At 35.7% G+C, this 26,953-nt stretch overlaps 1 protein-coding gene across 1 annotated transcript in view; it reads left to right on the forward strand.

Annotated features, from left to right (window-relative positions):
- LOC107040970 (dystrophin, isoforms A/C/F/G/H) overlaps window positions 1-26,953 on the forward strand; it is a 332,601-nt gene that overhangs the window by 2,705 nt on the left and 302,943 nt on the right. The window contains exons 2-8 of the mRNA XM_015261308.1: window positions 14,909-14,970; window positions 16,359-16,451; window positions 18,365-18,535; window positions 20,743-20,832; window positions 20,913-21,111; window positions 22,132-23,330; window positions 24,985-26,895. Coding sequence (XP_015116794.1) covers window positions 14,909-14,970; window positions 16,359-16,451; window positions 18,365-18,535; window positions 20,743-20,832; window positions 20,913-21,111; window positions 22,132-23,330; window positions 24,985-26,895 — 3,725 coding nt within the window. The remainder of the gene's footprint in view (window positions 1-14,908; window positions 14,971-16,358; window positions 16,452-18,364; window positions 18,536-20,742; window positions 20,833-20,912; window positions 21,112-22,131; window positions 23,331-24,984; window positions 26,896-26,953) is intronic.

Below are 26,953 nucleotides of genomic sequence, written 5' to 3' on the forward strand. Positions count from 1 at the left end.
TTTACTATACGAAAGGTAGTAGTGGAGCGAAATTCTAGTTCAATAAAAAATACCTGATTTCAATGAAGAAATCTCATTTCCAAAATGATTTCCATGATTACTGATTTCATTGATTTCCAACATTGTTATTCGCGATTTCCAATGATTTCCAGCAATTTCGTGGAATGGAAAGCAATGATTTTCAGTAACTTTGTTCGACAAAAAAACAGTGGCACATTTTTCAAGAATCAAAATTTTTCCTTCTTTTTTAAACAATTTCAACGCAAATATTGATTTATCAACACTTATTGGTTTATCAAATTTAATACTAATTAATCCAAAACAGGTTCTGCTAAGAATGAATTGTGTATTAACTTTTCAATGAGAAGTATTTTAACCTTTTTTTTTATTAATCAGCACTTTAGAAATATTTTTTACATTTTCATAAATTCCTTCCTCGGTATACATTAGAGAAAAATGTGAATTCCGGCGACGGACACTTTTTTTGCTGTGTTGGAAAAAGACGTTGATCCATAGTTCATAGGGAAGAATTTATCTTCAGTTTTCATTGATTGCCAAGTTGAAAATCGCGCGATTTTCACGATGTTCATGATTTCCACGTGATTGTTATTATTTTCAAAGTTACTAGTTCCCTGGGAGGATTTCTTACTATTCGTTCGATGAAAAAAAAACATCTTGGATGCCAAAATTACTGTTCCCTGTACAGCAAAATTTCCCAAACGGTAGGAGATTTTTTCTGGCTCTTAGGTGATTCACATGGAGACGGACGAAAGCGAAATTTTACCATACCGCGTTCCGTACAAAATATAATTCTCCGCCATAAAAAAATTTCTCTACATATGTGAATGATTACGGAATATTGAGCAATGATTCACATTTATGGGATAATTTTCGATAGCATGAATGGTAAATTTTACAGTTTCAGTACAATTACCCTCACGTTTAGTGAATTTTCTCAAGCCAGTGGAGGAAAATTCATTATTTTCCCGCATTTTGACCCGATCGATTTTGCCCCGTATAACCACGAAAAACTTCATTTCTTCCTATTTTTACCTTTAAAATGCTCCTTGCGCCGTAGTTTTCATACGATTTTAGTTTTTTTTTTAAATATTCGTTACACTCCAAAGAATAAAGTTAAGCATTTGTTTGACTTTATTCGTAATAGATCATGAATAAATGAATTTTGAATTTCATAGATTTTTCGTGTCTCTAGAATAGAGTAAAATTTATAAATTTCAAAATTAATTTATGATTACATATTCACCGACGTATCCCCTTAAGGAAAGGAGGAGACATACATAGGTGTAAAACAAAGAACACGTTTGTAACACCAAAGAGATGAATAAATAAAATAAATAATTTCGCTTTAATTACTGAATCAATTTCAGAATTTTTTAAACTAATATGCGTCATCTCGGTTTATAGAATTACTCGAATAGCTTCAACGGCTCTGCTCTCCCCCCTTCCGACCCCAAAACGCAATTTTCATTATCAGATTTATCCGACCGAGTGAGCCACGTAATAACATTTTTTTATAAGTGATGTCTCCCCTTCGAGCTACGTCTTTCCCGCCTCAACCCAACTAAAAGACGGAGCGACGAAAAATGGACGATGACATTTGTAAGTACTTCCTCGAAAGTAAAAGAAAAATATTGGAAACACGTGTGAGCGTCTCAGTGACACATAACCAGATGCCTCTAATCAGCGTTAATTAGAATACGTTAATTTTACTTTCAAACTCCACTCCAAATGCGACACAAACTTTTTTTAGAATTGTTATAATACGCGCTGCTACATCGCATTTTTTGGTAATTTCACAGTGCAACTGGAATGAACTCTCCTTCTTATCAAATTCCGTGGATGATGAATTTTTTTTAGCGGTGACAACTGATAAGGCTGCATAAATTATGCGGAAGAATTGTAGATACTACTGCCAAGTGTGTCATTGTAAAATTCACAAACAATCCGGAATTTTCTCGGTGTTGTTGGAGAATAATTGATGAAATCCAATGAACGAAGAGAAAAAAAAACATCCTAACAATATTACATGAAAGTTTTCAATGCCCCCATGGAAAAATATATTAAAAATGTATATAATATAGGTCAATTTAATATATTCTTCGAATATATATAAGACGTATATAAGGTATATATGAGACATATATCAGTTTATATTTAACATAACTTTTATATATAAATCAGGCCGATTTCATACATGAAATATATCATTTTCGGACTATATATATATTTTTCCGTATGGGTGAATTCATCAATTTTTTTTTTTGGTATTCAAGAATAGATTTGTCGGTTAAAAAATACAAACAACTCCTTATTTTATTCACTTCTTCAAAGAATAGTTGATGCAATCGAGTGAACAATGTGCAGGACAGCGATTCTAATAACATTACACGAATACATGAAATAAGTTCATCATTTTGTTATTCAAAGAACGGATTTATCCATTTGTGAAAATTGAGAGAATAATGCCCTTTTCGATCGTGAACCAAATTGTTTGATTTTCGCTTCGTCTCTTCATTAAAAAAAATACTCTATCCGATTCAAGAGATCCCAAACAATTATGAATGTTGTTCATATATTTAAAAAATAGTTGATATAAGAAGAGGAGCTATTGTAACAATCTATTCTAACAATAATATACAAAAATATCTGATAAATTCATTTTTTTTACTAGACATTTACCATTTTTTATTATGAGAAAATCAATAAAAATCGAACAATTTGGTGCATATTTTTAAAGTTGTCAAAATCAATCACTCAATGTACTTCAATTGCGAGTGTAAGTAAAAGAAGAAGAGCCATTCCAATAAGATCGCAAAAAATACCTATCAGATTGCAAACAATTACGAATTTCCATCATATTCAAAAAACAAGTGATGAAATGGAATGAAACAAGAGAAGCAAATCAGTTCTAACAATATCACACGGAAATATCAAATAAATTCGTAAATTTTTCCATTCAAAGAGTGGATTTATCGATTTACAAAAATTGAGAGGACAATGCCCTTTTTGGAATTCGCGTTAGAATCAATTACCGCTCTAAACTAAAACGCACCGAGTGATATCACTTTGCGTCATTTAATCTTCCGGGCGTTGACCAGACTGTGAATTTATCCCTTCTCAAACTCTTTCGTATACAAACATCAATATAACCGACATTAACCCTCGTTTGCAGCTCTGGCCTCGTGTCCATGTCTTCCCATGGCTAGAGCCTGGAAATTTACATATAATGATGGAGAGAGGGCAGTTCAATGCTAGACCTCAGTACGGATTTTCACTAGATAATAATAATATAATTCCATATTATAAAAAATTTCCTGATTCCCATTAATTTTCTCGTAATATTTAATCTTAAATCGACAATTTCCGTTGATTTTTCTCTTCAAATTGTTATTTCTAAATGAGAAAATTCCAATAGAACAGTCACTAGATAGTATAAATATCCAAGAATGATACTTGAAACACCAGCCAAAATTTTTGACAATGTCATTAAACGTATAACGAAATGTATTATTCTCATTTGGAAAATGACTCCAGATAAACACAATGTTTTTTAATACAAACAAAAAACTGATGTCCATGTTTTTCAAAGTCTTAAAATTGCCATGTTTTCCCATGGCTCTCTGGAAATTTACATGTAATGATGGACGGAAGGCAGTTCAATGCGGGACCCCAGTCCGTATTTTCACTAGATAATAATAGTATGATTCCATATTATAAATAATTTCCTAATTTCCATTAATTTTCTCGTAATATTTGAGCTTAAACCGGCAGTTTCCATTGATTTTTTTCTTCAAATTGTTAATTCTAAATGAGGAAATTCCAATAGAACAGTCACTAGATAATATAAATATCCAAGAATTAAACCTTAAATACCAGCCAAAATTTTTGACAATGTATTATTCTCATTTGGAAAATGACTCCAGATCAATACAATTTTTTTAGTACAAACAAACAACTGATGTCCATATTTTTCAAAGTCTTAAAATTGCCATGTCTTCCCATGGCTCTCTTGAAATTTACATGTAATGATCGAGGGAGAGCCTCTCAATGCGGGACCGCAGTCCGTATTTTCATTAGATAATAATAGTATAATTCCATATTATAAATAATTTCCATTAATTTTCTCGTAATATTTGAGCTTAAATCGGCAGTTCCCATTGATTTTTCTCCTCAAATTGTTAATTCTAAATTAGGAAATTCCAATAGAACAGTCACTAGATACTAGATAATATAAATATCCAAGAATTAAACCTGAAATACCAGCCAAAATTTTTGACAATGTATTATTCTCATTTGGAAAATGACTCCAGATAAATACAATTTTTTTTTAGTACAAACAAACAACTGATGTCCATATTTTTCAAAGTCTTAAAAATGCCATGTCTTCCCATGGCTCTCTGGAAATTTACATGTAATGATCGAGGGAGAGCATCTCAATGCGGGACCGCAGTCCGGATTTTTCGAAAGGCGGGATTTACTCCTGGGCCCCATTAGGTAAGGAGCCTTGCTCACCTCCTCGATCTCCTGTTCTCCTGTTTACCTGCTTCTCCGTGGGCCTTACGTGCTCTTTCACCTGAACGTTCATTCTCAAGGGCCTCAGATCCCCTCCTCATTCATATGGGGGTCTGGTTTTTTCGGGCTCAAATGTACTCGACGAGCGCTTCTCAACTCGGAGGTTTTTGCGGTCGAGTTGGGTAATTGACTGCTGACATGATCATTCAGAAATTTTTCCTCTTCAAGTTTCATTTTACTTGATGTTAATAATAATGTGAATAGTTTCATTGAATGATTGAGATTAAAAAATTATTCCTTCATTCATTACTCACATTTTCACAATTGGATTGACGACTGCAAAAATAACTTGATAAACCCGAAAGCCGAACAGAAAGATTTCATTCATATATGAATGTCGACCTTTTTTTCGCTCAAATATACTCAACGAGGGCTCTTCAACTCGGAGGTTTTTGCGGTCGAGTTGGGTAATTGACTGCTGGCATGATCATTCAGAAATTTTTCCTCTTCAAGTTTCATTTTACTTGATGTTGATGATAATGTGGATAGTTTCATTGGATAATTGAGATTGAAACATGATTCCTTCTTTCATTACTCGCGTTTTTACAATTGTATGAGATTAATCTTGTATTATTGTTTATACAATTTCCATTGATTTTTCCTTCAAATTGTGAATTTTAAATAAACGACGAAATTCCTTTCAATTCCAATAGAACAGTCACTAGACAATACACACGTTCCAGAATTATCCCTGTTATTCACATTAAGCAAAAAATTCCAGATAAACAGAAATTTTTGTAATACAATCAAAAAAACTGATGTCTAAATCTACAATTTCCATTGATTTTTTTCTTCAAATGGTTAATTCTAAATGAGGAAATTCCTTTAAATTCCAATGGACGGTCACTAAATGATAATCCTACAATTTACATAATAAATGTCCCAGAATAATACCTGAAAATTCGAAGAAAAATGTTTGACATTGTGTAATTTTCATAAAAACAAAAAAAATGATGTTTATATTTTTCAAATTCTTACAATTGAAATTAGAGAACAAAAAAAATCTGTTCGCTAAAAAAAATCTGACCCTCTAAAAATCCGCCGCACTGACAAATCCTCAGCCCCAAAATTCCCCACCCCCCTCAGCCATTCCAAAAGAAAACCAAAAGAAAAAAAGAAAGGGGAAAATAACCCCACAAAAACACAATTTTCCGGATTTCTATTAATGTTCCCGGAATATTTCAGTTTAAATCTTCAATTTTCATTGAATTTTTTCTTCAAACGAGGAAATTCCTTTAAATTCCAATGGATGGCCACTAAATGATAATACTACAATTTATATAAGGGAGGGTGGGGTAAAATGGACACTTTTAACTTTTTTGAAATGTTCATGACGTGTTGAATTGTTCATGAAATGGAATAATTTTATTTTTCAATAGAAAGAACAATGATTCCTCTTTGTGATGAACTTAGATTGAGCTCAATTGATAAATCTGTTTCTGAGCTAACAATATTCAAAAAACAGTCAAAAGTGTCCATTTTACCGCATCCTCCCCTATAAGAAATGTCCCTAAATTATACCTGAAATTCCATCAAAAATCCTTGGCATTGTATATTTTCAATACAAAAAAAAATGATGTTTAGGGGAGGGTGGGGTAAAACGGACACTTTCGACTTTTTTTTAATTGTTCATAACTCAGAAACAAATTTATCAATTGAGCTCAGTTTAGACTCGTTACAAAGGGAAAGAATTCTTTGTATTGAAAAAAAATTATTAAATTTTATCAACATTTCAACCCCTCATTAACATTTTAAAAAAAGTCAAAAGTGTCCGTTTTACCCCAACCTCGCCTATATTTTTCAAAGCCTTAAAGTTGAAATTAGAGAACAAAAAAATCTGTTCGCTAAAAAACACCCATTCTCTAAAAATCCGCCGCATTGACATCTACCATTTATATAATAAATGTCCCAGAATTATACCTGAAATTCCAGTAAAAATCCTTGACATTGTACACTTTTAATACAAACAAATAAACTGACGTCTATATTTTTCAGTCTTAAAATTGAAATTAGGGAACAAAAAAACCTGTTCGCTAAAAAACCCCCATCCTCTAAAAATCCTCGGCATTGACATTTCCCCAGCTCCAAAATCCCTCGCCCCCTCCAAAAAAAACAAAAAAAAACAGAAAGGGGGAAAAAAATAAACCCACCAAGGCAGAGAGGACTTTGTGGCGAGCGGGCCCGGCCTCGTCAGGTCGCCAGAGGCCCCGAAGCAACAGTCCACCCGTTCCGCAGTTGCCAGATCTCCCCCAAGCATGCGACGAGACCGGCAGCCTTTTACGCATGCCAGTCGTTGGACGCTCGCACCAGCGTCAAGATCGCTAATGTTTCCTTTTCTCTTTTCGTTTCAACCGAGTAAAACAGTGAAAATTCCCGTTGCCCCTTGACCTGCCCCCCCCCCTGAACCCAATTTCGTGTAATTCCGAAGGAGAAAGTGAAGTGAATTGTGCGAGTGAGAGATAAATCGTCAGTTGAAATGGCGAGAAACCTGGAATAAACATGTTGCGTGCATTTTGACAGTGTGAATCAACAAGTGCCCATCAGGGAGTGGTGGCCCCCAGTGTTTATCGAGCCCGATTTACCGAAAAAAAAAATCCCCGTGAAGTGCAAAAGTGATTAAATTTCAGCGGATGAAAGAGTGAAAATAAGCCGCCCACTGCGGCCGGCGAAACCAATCGTCCATGGCGGCTAGTGAATAAGAAGACCTCGTCTTGTGTTTTTTTTTATTCTCAATTATTTTTTCTCGTACATCTCACGTGCCCCCCTCTGTTTGGATACATCACGTTGACGCTGGCGTTGCTGCGTACTCCACCAGCATCAAGATGGAAGTCGTTTATATCGGTATGTTAATAAAACTCGTCGATTCGTCTCATGTTTCAAAGCCTCTGAATCGGGATTTTATGGAGCACTGGGCCTCCAGAGTCAACATAAATCCATCAGTTTCCGGCAGATTGAGTTCATCAGGAGATGCGAATGCGAAAATAAATGAGTTCTGCTGGAGTTTGATGGTTTTATCTCTCTTGTTTTTTTCTTTTTTTTTAATCCTCTTTCATTTTTCTCCGGGGTTTTTGGAGCGGGATATGCAGGTCGTGAATCTCCACGGTGAACCGGTCTTTTATGGACTTTTTACAGTTTTTATTTTACTCATCGCGATAACCACGTGCTGGGTAAAACAGCTGCTCATGCTTTCTCGGTAGAAGTAAAACTCCTGTGTCAACACATTAGGCGGATTATGAATTACATGGATGAAGGTGTTTTGTCTTGCGGTGGTGAGGGAGGGGAGGGGGGTTGTCAGGTGGGGAGTGGGTTATCACGACGTGGCGTCTTGCGGTTTTTTATCTTATCGAGAGATTACGTATGCGAGTGCATTGGCGGGAGCGCGGTGGTAGTTGTTCGCTGGAGAAGGTAAAGTAATGAATTTGTTTGGGGCTGGGAGAAGTATGAATTTCCAGGATTTAGGAGTTTTATCTTAATTGAAAAGGGAAGGAGACGTTGGGTTTTGGTTATGAAGTTGGGGGATTGGAATGGGAGGGTAATTATTTTTACACGTGGTTGAGGCGATTTGAATTACTTTTTGGTAAAATGTGAATGAGGAAATGTGATTTTTAAGGGGATCTTTTCATTTTTCAAAAATTCGCCACTCGAGATTGTCTTATGAATCTATTATAAAGCTCAGAATCGTCTGAAAGATCGGAGGGAGAGTAAACAGTTTTTTATTTTCAAAATTTATTTCAACTCTCGGGAATTACTTATTTTTTGAGCAGGTTTTGTTTATGAAGTTGTGGAGATCGGGATGTGAATGTAATTATTTTTATACGTGTTTGAGGTGGATTTCAATTATTTTTTGACAAAAGTTGAATTAGAAAATATGATTTTAAAGTGGATCTTTTAGTTTCTCTGAAATTCTTCATCCCAAATTGTCTTGTACATCAAATCCAAAGCCCAGAATCACCTGGAAGACTCGGCGGGAGAATGAAAAGTCTTCACTTCCAAAATTTATTTCAATTCTCGGAAATTATTTATTTTTGGAGCGGGTTTTGTGTAGGAAGTTGGGGGATTGGAATGAGAGGGTAATTATTTATACACGTGTTTGAGGCGATTTTAATTATTTTTTGATGAAAGTTGAATTACAACATACGCTTTTAAAGTGGATCTTTTAATTTCTCTGAAGTTCTTCATCTCAAATTGTCTTGTGCACCAAATCCAAAGCTCGGAATCACCTGGAAGACTCGAAGGGAGAGTGACATTTTTTATTTTCAAAATCTAATTGAATTCTCGGAATTATTTATTTTAGGAGCAGGTTTTGTTTATGAAGCTGTGGGGATTGGAATGTGAGTGTAATTATTTTTACACGTGTTTAAGACAATCGCAATTATTTTTTAATAAAAGTTGAATTAGGAAATGTGATTTTAAAGTAGACCTCTTCATTTCTCCGAAATTCTTCATCCCAAATTGTCTTGTGTACCAAATCCAAACCGGAATCACCTGAAAGACTCGGAGGGAAAGGGAAAAGTTATTATTCTGAACATTATTTCAACTCTCGCAATATCTTCAATAATTTTGTTCATAATCAACGCGAATGATCAGGAGATTTGGAGAAAATAATAACGATAATTAAATTGTCAAAATATGCGATTTTTCGCTAAATTATTTTAGCTCCCTCGGGCCTGAGAACAGCCCAAAGAAGCTAAAGTACATCGACACCTTAGTAACAGACAAGCGTAAGTTTTATGAGTTCCCTATGTGGATACGCTTGTCTGTTATTAAGGTATCGATATAATGTCCATACACAATCTAATTGAATAAAGGGAAATAAAGCACCAAAAGGTGCTGTAATTTCCTATTGTTTTTATTTTCACGATGGTTTCAGATCATGTTCAATTTATTAAAATCGAAATTTCATTGAAAACACATTTTTTGGAGCAGATTTTTCAATGCAGTTCTAGCTAGTCGTTGCGAAGTAAACGCGACACGTGTTTACTACGACAAGATTTTTAATAATGTTCATAATATAGTATATATACCACCGAAGCAAGTACGCATTCATAATATAATTGAATGAATCGACCGATGATTCGCATTTTAACAATTATTTGAGATGATTTTCAGTTTTTCAAAATGTAAATTGAATTTTAAAAAAACAGTTTAGGCCAAACAGGTCAATTTCTGGTCGTGGGTTAGTTTCTGGACGATTTTAACTTGCATTGAATATTCCTCAAATAAAATGAAAATTGTATTAATTATTTCACCCCTCCATAATATCCCTTGTGTATAATCATGTGATCAATTATTTTCTTCTATCGATCAACATTTAATAAATAAATAAAAATATGACCCAGTCGTCCAGAAATTGGGGGTTTCGGCTACATTCAACTATTTCTCAATTTAATTATTCGTTGTTTTGTTATTTTCACTTTAAACCATTTTTTTCTGCTGATTAAAACATTCTTGAGGGTATGAAAGCCATCATATCCCCATTTAGGTGATTCTTTTATTTTAGATCCTACCATGAAACTCGAATTTCCTTTAATCGTCCAGCAATTGGCCTGGTCACCATAGAGCAGATTTTTTTATGAAGTTTAACTCACTGTGAACTAAAGCTCATAATGACATGATTGTTGAATGTCAGGAATGAGAGACGGATGTATGAAAGTAACTTCCATGGAACGTGCCCCCGGAAGTTGTATCGTTCGCCATCACCCGTTACTTTGTCTGCCTTACCTTGTGTCTGGTACATGCGGAATGTACCCGATGTATGTGCTCGATAGTCATCGATTGAAAAATAGTCACCAGGGTACAGTTGTTGACCTGTGAATTTTCGTTGATCTGGGATTTCTTAAATCATTTATTAAGCGATTAAAAACCATACACTGAGAGAAAAAATTATTCCTGCCAAGGATTGATATTCTCGTCAGAAGATAATATTTTTTCAGAACGAATTTTTCCAGGACAGTCATTTTCAGAGAGTCCAAGTCTATCCTCAAAAATTACAGTGATATTGAACAATCTGATTATTATGCTACATATGACCTTGACAAAATGTTCTCCGATATCTTCCGGATTTTACAAATTGGCGATTTTCTCAGGTAAAGAAAATTGGAATAATTCCAAATGTTAATAATTATTATTGGAGTTTCTTCGAGGTCATATGGAGAAGAATATTCTTATAGATCACCATAATTCTCACGCTTGGAACTGATTTCGGAGCACCTGGAAATGACTGGCCTGGAGAAATACGTTCCAAAAGAGATATTTTCTTCTACTAAGAGTATAAAAAAGATATCACCAATAACATTTTCTTGGAAGGAATAAATTTTTTTCTCAGTGTGCACAAGGTTTTCTAACTGTAAATTATTTTTTTGCAAAGATCTTGATCAAATTTATGAAATGAATTATTCCATTATTCATCCATTGTCAAAAAATTTGGCAATGCAGTTGTCATAGTAGAATTTAACATATAAATAATTTCGTTATTATTTTAATATAAAATTGCACCATTCATGTCGAATAGCCCGAAAAATATTTCTGAAAGAATCGAGAATATATTTTTAATATTTTAAGGATAATTTTTATGTCTATTTTACATGAATGACGAAAATGTTTATATTAAACAAAAGGTAATTAGCTGTGTAAGAGTCGAATTTCAAAAAATCAAGATTTTGCACTAATTATTCGTTTTTAGACATTTATAATAATCGATGTTTAATGCATAAAAAATCGCACTCCAATATCCCACGACTTTTTAAATTCATAGTAGTTTCCCCGTAACACATAAACAATATGACTTATGATGCTGAGGATGTACTACCCTATCAGTCATCTAGAAATTAGGGCAAATGTACTTATTAATTCATCACTAAAGGAATGTAACGGATAACAAATTACATTTCGAATTAATTGATTAAATAAAGACGATAGGAAATTGGCCTCAGCGGTCGTCAGCGCAAATTTTTTCTCTCAGTGCATTTTCATCTAACGAACAAATTACATTTCTATTATTTGTGTCTTTATTTTAAGAATCAGTGAATCGAGGCCAAAATTCCTAGAGAAATTGTTTTCGATTGTCAACAAAAATTTCATCAAAAATAATACATCGGAGTGAAGATGAAAAACAGAAGAAGAGATCTGCTATTTTGCTCTCAATTTTTCCGTTATCGAATCAATCAAATGTTCAGGAAGATGTGAAAAATCGATTTGTCACTTCATTAATGAGTCATCAATTATCTGGAGCCCACGAATGAATGCTAATCAATTAATCAATAGACCTGAACAGTCTTCAAATATGTGGTAATGTTTTATTCATCTTCCTTCATGGTCACCTGCGCGCAATGCCCATTATTTCGGTGATACTAACTGGACCGATAAATCGTCATTCAATCTCAATCAATTTCGCGTGATAAGAATTAATTAATCATCGAATGAGCCACCAACGGCGTGGCGAAATGCATTAAGTTCAGGGGCGAATTGACCAGCGATATGAAAGAGCCGTAATATCTTGACTCTCCTGTATGATATCGAATTTATCACTGACAACACAGAATGGCAGGATATAAATTCACCATCAATAGTTCATTATAAATTCATTCACTGGACATAAACCTGGCATATTACGAATTCAACGATTGGGCGTTGCAGTGTATGCTGAGGATTGTTGGGTAGATTAAAATTGATACGGGCGAATTAGTGGTGGATTCAAACGATATCGCAAGTGTTTAATAGCCAGTGGAGCGTGGCGAGAGAAACGTCAGGTGTCTATTGGCTGCGGGGCTCCAGGTGCTGCAGACCCTGTAATAAAATTCGGTTTCTGAGAATTATATACTGCCCTTTTTTCATGTGACAAAGGCTAAATTGTGCTTGATTGGAGTCGATCAAGGTCAGACGGTTGTAAAATTGGTCTCGAAGCGGTAAAATGATTTAAGTCGACTCAGCCTTCAGCTGAGTTTTCGGGGAATATCTCCGAATCTAAGGGATATAACGAAATTTTTGTCATTACCTTTTTTGTAGCCCTCAATTCACTCTACAGTGAGTTCAGTAAAAATTACGGAACTCACAATTCGCTCACCGATTACGGAATCGACTCAGAAAATTGAAGTGACGGTATCGCATTTTTTCACAGGAGCTTCAGATAAAAATTATGGAACGTTCTGGAAAAATTCCCTGACAGTTGCGTAAAATTTCCTACAACCACATTTCGCTCCGGAATTACGGAAAATATACGTAATTTTTATTGAATATTTCTCTCCGTGTGAAGATTAGCAACTTATCCCTGAAAATGAGTTTTCTCTGTATTCCACGGAATCGTTTGAGAGTTTAATTGCTTAGAATGGAGAAGTCTATTGCTTTTAGAAAGATCACCCTGTTCCTTTTACATTGTTGGGGATCACGTAATACCGCCAATGAAGCACGTTGGTTTATTTAACCGTCAGGGGCAATGACACCAATGGCGCCACGCGACGATCATAATAGCATTGCGCACTCCCGAGGACGATGCTCAACCGTCAATTCATCGTTATCAGCCCATCACCCTTCTCCTTAAAATAATTCATTCCCCGTGGACAGAACCCATCGACAATTCATTAATTCACGAACTTATCTACTTGATTTATGACCTCTCTTTCTCCCGAAAGAAAGAAATTCAAATAAGTCTAGACTCGTTTTTCGAATTTCATTCATCGATCTGTGATTCTCGTCTTGATTCATAAACTTTCGCTCGACTAAAAAATCGATTCTCATTTTATTCTCTTGATTGACGAGCCTCGAAGATCCGGATGCTACCAAAGATGTATCGGGGTGACTGGGCAAGAAGTCGGTCGTCCGAAGAACCAGACGGTGGCCCATACACGGTAGTCGACATGCACTTACTGACGAGGTGGGGATATCCCTCGAGAGTTCAAGATGATTTTAATGGGTCCACATCTAACACGATGTCGATTGTATCGATGGAAGGGTGTGCTCATTCATGCTTCAATGAGTTTGTCGCAATTTCTGGACGAGTTGGTGACTCCAAACGATCTTTTAGCCTTCTACACTGTTGAATTTTTTTTTAAATTCAAGTAACAGTTGAATGCTATTGCTCCCTAATGGAAGCTTTGTATATGCGATTTTTTTCGATTGTCTAATTTTGCTTGTTTTTCTTCCGAATGGAAGCAATGTATTCGTCAACTCTAAAATTTCCTATTTTTTGTGTCAGGATAAGCAATTTTAGCCACAACAGCTCGAATGCACTATTTTTAGACCATGTCCGGAGATATGTAGGCATAATAATTGGTCTCATCTCTCTGATATTAATTAATTTAAGGATATCCAAGTATCTTTTACAGTTCGATGTAGATCACACAATGGATTCAACCATTTTCCATTATTAAATTTGTCAAATAAAATGAGTGAGAAAATTTTGATAAAGATCACGAATATTCAGAGTCAGTAAAATTACATTCTGTGCAGAATTATTATTTTTTCAAACATTTTGTTTATAAATAAATAATTGAAATTGTTTAAACTTTCGGAAACCTTTTTTTTTTAATTCCGAATATGAATAAATGTGTTACGATTCCGGAAAAATTATTTTTATGGTGGAAAATCGATTGTTTATACATCATTCGTAGAAAATGTTCGTAATTTTCAAAAATTGCAATTTTGTAATTATTTCACCAATCTTCCTCTTAAAGTAGTTTCTAATTTCCTTCAGATTTTTAAAATGTTTTCTAACGATTCAATTTCGAGATTCAAATTCAGACCTGCAAAGTTTAAATAATAAAATCATTGTAAAATATCCGGAAAGTTAGGGTCAAATGGACGTCAAATGAAAGCTCTGATGTTCGACTACAAAAGTACGATAGCATTTTATTGAAGACAAAATAGCCAAAGTACTTGGATATCCTTAAGAAAGGTCAGGGGATATTGACGAAACAATTATGTAAGTTCATGTAAGTTCCCTATTATCAGTAGTTTTCGTTGACATGAAAAATTGAATATTCAAATTCCATTAAATACTCAAAAAATGTACTTATTTTTCGAAAGCAAAATATACCGAAATTCCCCTGTAAAGTAGTTGACTAAAATTTCAAGATTCTTTATTTGAAACGTCAAGAGTGAATTTCTAACGGTGCAGCGGGTTTCAAATCGATTTTCATCTGTCATAATGCCGTCTACATTGACCCAAATTTACAGTGTTACGAAAATTCCGATGTATTAATTCATAATGAACCACTGAACTGGATGTAATGAAAATGATCTTGAAGAAATACCGTAGGATTAATTACCTAGTAACGCTCACATCAATCATCCTGACAATTTGTACTTATTCTTGTTCCAGATGAGAGAGAGGATGTGCAGAAGAAGACATTCGCAAAATGGATTAATTCACAACTCATCAAGGTAAATAACCCTGAATTAATCCCCCGGGAGTCACTGGACTCATTAATGCTGACCCAGATGCATCAGAGTAATTGAAGTCATGTTCCCCTCATTACTGTTTTTCTCCTCTCAAATGACTAATAGTTTATTAACCCTTCACGGGTACTCCTCTTGGGCGCTACTTCTACGGACACTGGGGTGGTTTATCACCACATTGCCCATTTCTAGATTTATCTGGAATTAGAATCGCAATAGCGAAGTGCTACATCTTTGTGATATTCTGTCCTGAACAGATTTAGAATAGACAGAACGATATAGTTACTGTTAACGAGAATTGTTAACTATTAACAGGGTTTGTTGGTAGTTAACGAATGGCTGTAATAGTTAAGAAGCCTCGTTAACACCAACTAAATCGTTGTATCTTTTCTATCAGTGCGCGATTCAACTCAACGAATAATCCATTAAAATCATAGATTGGCATCAATCATCACTTCAGTAATATTATGAGAAGTTGCACCTTACAATAATCAAGTTTTTACGTATCTTCATTGAAATTTGAAGAATAATATAATAATTGGTAATTTAAATTTATCAATTATTGGTTAATAAAATAATTCGGAATTTGAATATTCAAGTTGATGATGGATAAAATAATTCACAATTTGAATATTTGCATTGATGGTTAATTTAATAGTCGAAAAATTAGTGCGTAATATTAACAATTGATTTACTGAAAATTTGACTGTAATTTAAAATTATGATTATGCCGATGTCTGATTTAAATAATAAGAGAAATGGCGAAAGTTGAATAAAATTCATTCATTTATTTATTTATTTATTTGAGTAATGTGGCTACATTTACATCAGTGGAAGACACTCACATTGCACGGGGAGGTCTATGGCCAGTAGAAAGGAAATAAAAATAAATAAAAATACTTAAGATAACGCGATGTTTAAAGATATAGCAAATAAGAAACAATTACGGAAAGCTATCATTAAAAGCTGCCAATCAAAAGAGCCTCTCGAAAAAGGTATCGGGTCAATACCAACGAAGAAACGTAAATGCAAAAACCCCAATAATTGACACCAATAGATTACTTGGAATTGGTTTGCCCATAGAATAAAAATCCTGAGATAATGCAGTAGGGTGATGAGTAACCCCAGTGTACCCGTAGAGGTTTAAAATATCGAAAGACCTCTTGAATCATTCAATTCCCGAGAGAAACTATATTTCCGCAAATTAAGACAAATTCTCGGGCTTCTCGAGTGCTGTACATGCTAATTTATCGTAGGAGAGTATGCAATCAGTACCCAACAACTTGTAACCTAATGAAGGTCTACGGAATCAGGGGTTACACCGGCTCACCCACCTCATGAATACAGTCTCACATTTTTACTCTTTGTTTCAGAATAATGATGAGCCAGTGTCAGATTTATTCATCGACCTGCGAGATGGAAATCGACTGCTCTCACTCCTGGAGGTTCTCACATCGAAGACATACGTAAGTGATATAAAATAGCAAATATTCATTTGATGAATTCATTCGGGACTATTAAGGGATGTTTACAATTTTATTGGCGCTAAGAAAAGGGGATAAGAAACACTGTAGCCGTTCGTCTCCTCCATCAAGAGTCCGATGCAATACATTATTGCGTAATGACGCAATCATTTTCAATGGGTCTTTAATGATTTCGCTTGGATGTGAATGCTTCGACGTTCGACACTACCAATTGCCCCGAGGAATTGCATCACGGTGGAAAAAAACGAGGGAAATTGGTGAATAGGGGGAAAAATGATATTTAACTGGACAACATTCTGAGTCTGGTTTTAACGAGAATTTAAAAAATTACCGTCCCAATGTTATTTCATCCAGAATTACACACAGGTGCGCGCAATTTGCATTGAGAATAGCGCGGGCGTTGGTACTGCTGGTGTCACGTTTGTGGGCGGAGGAATGTTGACAATGGAATAAATCAAATTTGAAAAAAAGAAGGATTGGTGTACGTCGGGGTAAATAATTCTTTCTCGAGTGCTACTTGGGGTCAGGGAACTTCAACATTTTGGGATAGATATTTGTATTGTACGTCCGGAAAAATTATGCGTTATTCCAAATTTTTCTAGTCATTTTCATTACAACTCGGATATTTATTTCAATGAAAATGTTCTAATTTTGTGGATTCAATGATTTATTCATTTTAAAGGAGTCTCCTATAAGGTACAAATAAACAATTTCTTTCATCCAATTATGGTATATTTCAAGACAATACCACCCAAAAGTTAGTCCCTATGGATTTCTGGAAAAAATTCTAAACGACTTAATTTATTGCATTCTATTCTCATGTTTTTGATGACGGCAACAATAACTGTTTGAATCAAACAAGAATTTGTTTTTTAATTAATTTTTCGAAGCAATGGAATAAATCAAATTTGAAACGCGTTATTTCAAAATTTTCTATTCATTTTCTTAATAACTCAGGTATTTATTTCATTGAAAATGTTCTAATTTTGTGGATTCAATGATTCATTCATTTTAAATGAAATTCCTATAGAATCCATTTACAGTGTGGTACAGACCACACCATAGATCAATCATTTTCAATCGTTAAATTTGTCAATTAAATTCCGTGAGAATATTTGGTGTCATTTAAATTGCATTTTGCACAAAATTATTATTTTTTAAACATTCGTGGTTTATAAATAAATAATTGTAATTATTTAAACTTTCAGAAACCTTATTTTCTTAAGCATGAAATGCATTTCTGGCAAAATTCTGAATATTAATAAATTAGTTACGATTCCGAACAAATGATTTTATGGTGGAAAATTAATTGTTTATAAATCATTTATAGAAAATGCTCATAATTTTGAAAAATTGTAATTTTTTAATTATTTCATGAATCTTCTTCCAAATGTAAACATTCTAATTTTTTTAAGATTTTTAAAATGTTTTGTAATAGTTCAAAGTCGAGATTTAAATTTAGACCTGCAAAGTTTAAATAATAAAATCATTGTAAATATCCGGAAACTTGAGGTTCAGTGGAGTTCAAAAGCACTAATGTTCGACTACGGAAGTAGAAAAGCATTTTACTGGAAAAAAAATAGCCAAAGTGCTGGGATATTCTTGACGCATTCAGGAGAGAATGAGACATTATGGAAACTTTATTTTTAATGCTAAAACATCGAATTGTTTATTCAACGAATGAGTGAATTATAAAGCATATTTTAAATCGATAAATTTACTCTCCACAGATGAATGTTCAAATAAAGTAAGAAGTGTTCACTTTGGCTCGACTTTCCCAACACATACTTTTCTTGCAAAAAATTCCATCCGTGCAGCAAATACAGACGTATTTACATGATGCTCGATGCATGCATGACGAAACTAATAATTATTTTCTCCTCAATTCTCCGCAGAAGAGAGAACGTGGGCGAATGCGAGTACATCATCTCAACAACGTTAACAAGGCGCTACAAATTTTAGAGCAGAATAACGTTAAGCTCGTGAACATAAGTAGCAACGATATTGTCGATGGCAATCCCAAATTGACACTTGGATTGGTGTGGAGTATAATTCTCCACTGGCAGGTAAACACATTTTTTCACCTCTAAATCACTCTGTATATCCGTTTTCTGAATTTCGTTTGATAGAAGCATGGAGTTACTGAAAAATTGCCCAACGAAATAGCCTGTCCCACTGACGAAACGTGCGCAAACAATAAAAATCCCATTAAGGCCCTGAAAATTCCTCGCCTCTTGTTGAATGCCTGCTCGACCATATCCGAAGAGAATAAACTTCTCTGCAAATCTCTTTTGACGTCGAGAGTTATCAAAGATCTGTGGAGAAAGGGAGTTATCAGGCGGAAAGAAGACATAATGCAATTTCCTTTTGACTTTTTTATTAATAATAATCTTTTTTGTTTGTAATAAAAAGAAGTGATGATGAATATGGAATTCTCAATGGCTTCATATACTTTGAACGGTTCATTTAGCTTACTAGGGATCTTTATCCGCCTTCAAATCGGGTAATAGGATATATAATACGTAGATACCGATGACAATGAATGTTTATCATATTCCCTGGCGGAGGGAGTGGAATTAAAGCAGAAATGATGTATGGGTGAAAGAATAAAGAATGTTAACTGGAAGCAACAGTATCAAAACAATTGGGGATAAGAGAACGACGATTGATTGAACGATGAGAATGTTCTGAATACAAATAAATTCATCACGAATTTGAAAAAATAATTTTTAGCATGGAAAATTTACTGTTTATCAGTATTTTTTTTATTGTTTAAAGCGCGAAAATCTACGTGATTTATTTACACTGTCTGCAGTGGATTTACAATTTTCATTTCGACATTTTTTTTATATGTAGTTACATTTAATTGTATAGTCATTATGTTTATTTTATCTGCTTAGACGAACATGTGTAGAATATTTAGGTTTTTTTTATCGGCTATTAATAGAAAAGGTCTTAATTTTCAATATTAGCAAACTCTCTATTATTTCATGAATCTTCGGTGAAAAATAGACTTCTTAATTTTTCAATTTCTGGAGTGGACTCTAAGGATTCCAAAATAAAGTTGAAACCTTGATGTGCTTAAAACAGTGTTTAAATTGATGTTGAAAAGGATTTTTTTATTGTCGAAATCTATACCCTCGCGAGAGCAATTTCCACTCGACTTTTTTTTTCAATCAATAATCATCTTTTCTGTTTGTAATAAAGAGAAGTAATGATGGACATGGAAGTATCAATGGTTTTATACAGCTTAAACGTATTCATTTAGCTTACTAGGGCTCTTTATCCGCCTTCAAAACGGGTGATAGAATATAATACATGGATAGTGATGACAATGAATTTTCATCATATTGATGGCCGATGGGCAAGGGATTAAAGCAGAAATGATATATGTGCGAAAGCATGGTGAATTTTAACTGGAGGGAACAATAACAATCAATAAAAAAAAGGAATAATGTCAAAAAATTAGGGATGAGAGGCCTAATATTGAAAATTAACGATGAGACTTTTAATTGAGCCACGGAAATTTTCTGAATTCAAATAAATTCATTAAAAATTTGAAAAATATGTTTCTTAATTTTCTAATTTCTGTTGACCAGTTTTCAATGAATATCTCGGAATCTAAGGGAGATAGCAAAATTGTTGTTATAACCTTTTTTGCAAAGCGGATTGACTGCTACAACAAATGCAATTACGAAAATTTCGTTATCTGCCGTAGATTCGGAGCTATTCCTCAAAAACTCAACTGGGAGATAAGTCGACTTAGACAGTTTTACCACTTTGCTACAGAAATCAACTTCAAACGTTGATGAGTTAAAATTATTAAAAAATCAAATTAGGTTTCAAAATTAAATTAGGTTTTTCAATCTTGAAAAAGGATTATTTAATAATTATAGAATGCCTGGTAAAGTACTGCTAAAATTGACGTTCAAAAGGATTTAAAAAAAAGAATTTTGAAGTTCTTAAAAATCCTTCAAGAAATCATCATACTTTCATCTTTCATTTTTTTATATTAGTACTTTCATAACGAATCTTGTTTTATGTGTGAATGAACGATTTTGGTAGTTGAGGTGTATCAAAGTATGCCAATGCCGAAAGTGATCTTAATACGATCTTTGGCTTGGTTAAGGTTGAGAGAGTGTGGTTTGCGTGTTTCGAGTCCAGTATCTCCCATGCATTGCGTAAAATCAAGTGTAAGAGGGTATCGAGTAACAAGTTTTTCTCAACGCCAAACTGATACACCCAACATTTAATCAACTTGTAACATGTACAGGTACACTATCACCTGAAGGATTTAATGGCAGGACTGCAGCAAACTAATTTGGAAAAAACTCTGCTCGCCTGGTGTCGTTTGAATACCAAGGTATACCAAATGCTTCCCACGGACAGTAAAACTGAAACAACTAAACGAGATTGTCATATATACCATTTTAATTGTTACAGAACTATCCAGGCGTTGACATAAAAAATTTTACGACCTCGTGGACAGACGGTTTGGCATTCTGTGCACTGCTGCATAAATGGCAACCACAGCTCTTCGATTTTGATAATATCGCTCGTAAACATCCAAATGCTCGGCTCGACCATGCATTTCGTCTTGCACATGATCATCTCAATATTCAACGTCTCCTGGATCCTGAAGGTAATAAAACTAATTCTCGCTTCTCTCTCTCGAACGATAAAAGTGTGTTGCAGGAAATTGAATTTCGAGAAATGATAAATTTTTATTTCCTCCATAAATTTCACTCACTTGCCGGGATATTCCTTGGGAATTCAACAATAATTGTTTTCGTTTCCTGTCTAGGCGTCAGGACAGGAATTCATTCTGTCGTTGTTGGAGTCGTTCCATGTGGTATTTCATGATAACAGTTGTGAAGGGCTCTGACAGGTGTCTGTTTACTATCAGATTTTTAACTCAAACCATTTTTTTGTTGGATTAGTTTGTGCAACCCGTAAATGACTAATGGGTTGAAAAGTCGAATAAAAAAATGCTCGGATGAAGAAGAACACTTTGTGTGTTCAAAACTTTGGTAATTACTGAAAGAATTCATTTCTCTTAATTTTTTCCTTTTGTCATTTCGGATTAAAATTACTGTTGATATCCGGTAATGGCTGAGGAGTAGTTTATTTCATGAGAAATTCATCCTGGTGTAGTTCTATCATTCAAGTCACGGTTTTCCCTCCAATTTCGATGCAATTCATTAATATAAAGAGAAATAGAATAGAATGTTTTATTTTCTCGATGGTACTTTCACAATTTTACATCTACGGAAGCCATAAAAAACTCCATTAAACCACTTCAATAGAATAAATAGGGTTAAAATTTCTTTATTAACGTTTGTTAATTAACTTTTTTTAATTATTGGAAGTACTGATGAGAATAATAATTTTCTATTCGGTAGAAAAGAACATGAGGTGCGAAAAAATTACTGATATTCGAAACCCCTATATGTATAGCGTTGCGACTACCTCCACAGATGAATCCCACTCCCCTGTTACATCTCGATCTCAACGTCCCCTAGTCAGCTTGTCCCCTGACTCTCCAGCAGCCACACTAAGACCTCGTCATCGCTGAGTCTATGTTCTCTTCTCATTCGAAACTCCCGAAGGCTTTCCAATACCAATCCAATACCACAAATAATCATTTCCATTTCCTGTCTAGACGTCAACACAGCAGTTCCCGACAAGAAATCCATCATGGTGTACGTTATGTGCCTCTTCCAGCAGCTTTCCCAACCGGATGATGACATCGGTGACATAGACATAGCAGTCGCTAGTGACATGAGTCAAGCAACAACCCCAACATCTCCAGTCGCTGAAAACAGTGCCCTGTCCATTGCCAATCTAGGTGTTCCAGCATCACGTCCAATGAGTTTAGCAACGAATGTATCTGTGGAGTTGGGGGGATACCAAGTGGCTTTGGAGGAGGTTCTCACATGGCTCCTGGAAGCTGAAGACAAGCTCAGTCATGTCCCAGAGTTGGGACCAACCTTGGAGACTCTGAAGGAGCAGTTTCATGAGCACGAGTCATTCCTGCTTGAACTCTCTGGCCATCAGGATGGGGTTGGTGCAGTTCTGGAAGAGGGTGCAAGGCTGCTTGCTGAGGGTGGACTTCACAGGGACGAGGAGCAGGAAGTGCGTGTGCAAATGTCTTTATTGAACTCCAGGTGGGAGGAGCTGAGGATGAGAGCAGTGGACAGACAATCAAAGATTCACGAGATGCTTCTCAATATGCAGCAGAAGCAACTAGATGAATTGAAGCAGTGGTTGACTAAAACTGAGGACAGGATATCGCACATGGCTGCTTGTGAGGTGAGTCAGGCAACTCTGGAGGAGCAAATGAGACAGCTGAATGATCTCCAGAAGGATGTGAAGAAGCAGCAGTCTGTGGTCGATGCTGGAAAGAACATCATTGTGATTGTTGACGAGGAGAATTCAGAGACAGTCTATGCGCAGATGGAGGACCAGCTGGCGGCTCTCGACGAGCGTTGGAATCACATCTGCCAATGGACTGATGAAAGAGCTGAAAAACTCCAGTCTTTTACGACTGTTTGGAAGGAGTTCGTTGATGATTACAAGAAGCTGCTGTCTTGGCTCAATGAGACTGGGATAACTCTGAGGCAGATGGAGGCTGTCCCTGCTTCTGAGATTGGGGAGGTCCTCGAGAGGATCAAGAAGATTAGGACTTTGAAGATGGAGATGGATGATAATCAGAAGAGACTTATTGAGTTGCAGAAGGCTGTGCAGGATATTGGGGATAAGGAGATGACACCTGAGTGCGAAGACCTGTTGGAGAAGATTGAGAATCTGCAGGATCAGTGGGAGGCCATTGGACAGATCATGGAGGTGCAGAGTCAGAGGGTAGGATACTCCAGGATTTGATTTTTTTTGGGTTTTCGGGCTGCTTTGGAGATTGCTTGTGCTTTTTAACTTAAGAATGCTTGATTGTTTGGTTTTGCCTTATGATTGGTTATTTTATGTGAGTGAACGCTGGTGTTTTATTTATTTCGAGTTATTTAGGTATTTTCTTTGCTTTGAGCTTTTTTTCTTTGTAATAATCCGCTTTTTTATGAATAAACGCTTTTCATTTCAGTAAAATTTTTGGGCTTTCTGCTTTGCTTGCACCTCCTTTCTCTTGCTATTTTTAATTTTATTCTGAGGGGATCAAAGTGGGATAGAATGATGGCATTTCTCGACGGTTCTCAGTTGTGTGTGGTACAACTAAAATTTTGAATACTTGAATAATGAAATAAATGCTAAATAATTGAAATTGTTTAAATGGCGAAATATTACTGAAATTTCTGTTTATCAATGTTAACTCAAGTAACAGTTCTTTGATTTGTCGATGCAGGGATAAATAGGTATGTTTGTCGATTCTCTACTTAGTTAATTTTCGGTCTCAGGGAAAGAAAGTTTCTACTTTTCAGAATAAAGTTGCTAATTTTAAGAAAATAATAATTCTAACATGCACTGCCCTTAGAATAAAAAGCTGTTTATCTAATTTTAAAACAAATTTCGGAAAATAAAATGGGAATAGTAGAGTTCTTTAATAAAAACATTTCTTTTTTTGACGTGAGAACAAAAAGGATAAAATTCAGGATTAATTGAACATTAATCGAGTCAAGGTGATATACGAGTGATATACGTCGAATGAAAAAGAAGTCGTGGATTGAGACATAATGATGAATTTTTGAAATATTTTGGAAAACTGGAAATGCAAATAGATTGATTGTAGTGCAGGAAAGATCATCAATTCAAAAGTGGTCGACATCAAAATTTGGTCAGAATGACTAAAAATGTGGGTTAATTCAAGTACAATCGTGTTAATTTCAAACAAAAGTGACTGAGAATAGACAAAATTATTTCCTCCATAATATAACAAACAGGTAATTTCTAGGAATTCAAACTCTTTTGTCAGATTTTTAAGGAGAACCTCCTTGGAATAAGTGGAAATTTCATGAAAAGAAACTAGAATATTTTTCGTTGTAGTAGTTCCATCTCTCCAGTCTGTTTTTATTACAAAAGCAATGATATTTTCATTATTTAGAATTCTTCGTCAGGGTATTAATCCCGGTGAATCCGTTCATAACTAAATATAATCCTTCAGTAAACACCGACCCCATCAAATGGAGATCGGCTGAAAAATGATCAAGGAAAAAGCTTACAGGCAGAATAATTCTACTACTCCAATTAATCGCAATTAGTCACAATTAATCCTAAACTAGTTGAATACCAAATTTATAGCATCAGTAAGCCCAACCGTGTAATATTTACGAATTAAGTTGCCATTTCGTGCACTAAATATCAAACTCTGGCTTCGATTTCACCCTCGAGCTCGAATCCGCATCCCTAGTACTTAAAAATAAAGCCGAGTACTTAAAAAAAAAATTATAATCAAATAAGGGGTTTTGACCCTCTTGACCCTTGTAACCTTGCTTTATCCGGAGACCCTTGTAGCCCTTTTGGCCTGTAACCGCGTAATATTTACGAATTAACTTGCCATTTCGTGCACTAGATATCAAGCTCCGGCTTTGATTTCACCCTCGAATCCGAATCCGAATCCCGAGTACTTAAAAGCAACGACTGGATGTCTGAAACTGTCACAAGCATAGCACACCAACAAGAGTTATCAGAGGCGGCGCACAGTGATTTGAAAAAACGTCGGCTTGCGGGTGCCCGATCAAGACAGGATTTCGAGTCAGCATTATTGAACTTGTACAAGTGGTTGGACTACGTCGACCTCGAAATTGGAAGGTCCGAGGGGGTATTCGATGAACTGAGCGTCGAGGAGAAGAAAGTTGTTTACGAAGAAAGTTTGGCAGACGTTGAGGCACACAGGGGCGAATACGAGAGAGTCCTGGATATTGGAGGACAGCTTGTGAATGAGTTGAAGGAGGCGGGCGAGCAGTTTGGTGATGAAATGAAGAAGATAAATGACATTAAAAATTGCTGGCAGGGTACGAACAACAGACTGGGAGAAATTAAGGAGAGAATTGATTTTTTGATGAATGTCAAGCAATTTCGCTCGGAATTATCTAGCCTGAATTTAATGCTCGATGGCTACTCAAAATGGCTCGAGGGGAACAAGGAGAACACCCAGATCGAGCCCTTCAGGGTGAAGATCAAGTCGATGAACTCGCACGAGGAGAGAGTCAAGAAATTACTGGAGAGGGCTGAATCTTTAACGAAAAGTACAGAAGGAGGCGACAGTGGGGCCATTGAGAACGACACTAGAGAATTCAGTTCAAAGTGGGAACAATTGCATAATAAACTATCTACTCGATTGAACGAACTGAGCAGCGCTCTGGATAAAACTCCCCCCAAGAAGTACTCAGAAACAATGGCATTCCTCCTGTCATTCATAAATAACGTGGAGGGGGTTCTTTTAACCGAGGACACAGTGCTATCGAACGAGAAGAATATGGAGGAGCAGCTGGGGAAACTTCAGGGCCTCCAGAACTCGGTTACAGAGCATCGTGATAAATTCAATTATGTCAATAGCACTGGACAGGAGTTGATATCGAAAATTGGGGGGGAACCGCAGGCCCAGAGGCTCAAGGATGAACTGCAGGACTTGAATACCAAGTGGAGTGACATTCCCATCATCTTGGAGGAGCGTCAGCTCAAGCTATCGAAGGATATTGAGTCGCTGAGGGAGTTTAATGAGGAGTTCTGCAGCCTTGAGGAGTGGCTGGAAAAATCGGCCAAGTATTTGAGTGAAATATCGCAGGATCAGTTCATCAAGGATGTGGAAACGACAAAGTTCAAACTCGAACAGCTCAAGTCCCTGTCGGAGGACATCACCAAGACAAAACCGAGGGTTGAGGCACTTCAAACGATGACGAATCACTTGCTCGAGAATTCAGAGCCCAAATTCGCTAGTATTCTTAACAGCAGACTCGAAGTTGTTTCGCAAAAGTGGCATGGCATTATCGATGGAGTTAAGTCCGAGAGGGATAAGTACGAAGCTGCTTTGAGGAAGAACGATGAGATTGTTAATGGAATCGAGGACTTCACTAAATGGTTATCCGCACTGGAAAAGGAGATCCCTCAGAGCTGTAAGATTACGTCCTCGGTTGAGTTGTTTCAGATACGCGGACGTTATCAGAATCTTAAGGATAAAATTGACAAACGGGTGGAGGAGTTTCGGAATTTGAACGAAATGGGAAATGACAAGTTGTTGAGCTCGGAGGGCTCCTCGGTACAGGAGTTGGGGAGACGTTTTACATTCTTGAATGCACGGTGGACAGATGTTACTGATCGTATTTACGAGAGGTATAGACAATTGCAAAATGCTAGTCACGAGTATGGGGAATTTAGGGCACTAGTTGCACAGGAGAGTGACTGGCTGGATAAATTGGAAAAGAGATTGAAGAAATCGAGCAAAGGGGCTGCTGACGCTGAGGAGATTTCGGAGGAGCTTGATGTAAGTGGTTTTTTCGCTTATTAATCTAATCCTCATTAATGATTTTTGAAGGTTTTTT

This window comes from Diachasma alloeum, unplaced genomic scaffold, assembly GCF_001412515.2.
Source record: "Diachasma alloeum isolate Michigan unplaced genomic scaffold, Dall2.0 Dall_scaffold_00351, whole genome shotgun sequence".
NCBI lineage: Eukaryota > Metazoa > Arthropoda > Insecta > Hymenoptera > Braconidae > Diachasma > Diachasma alloeum.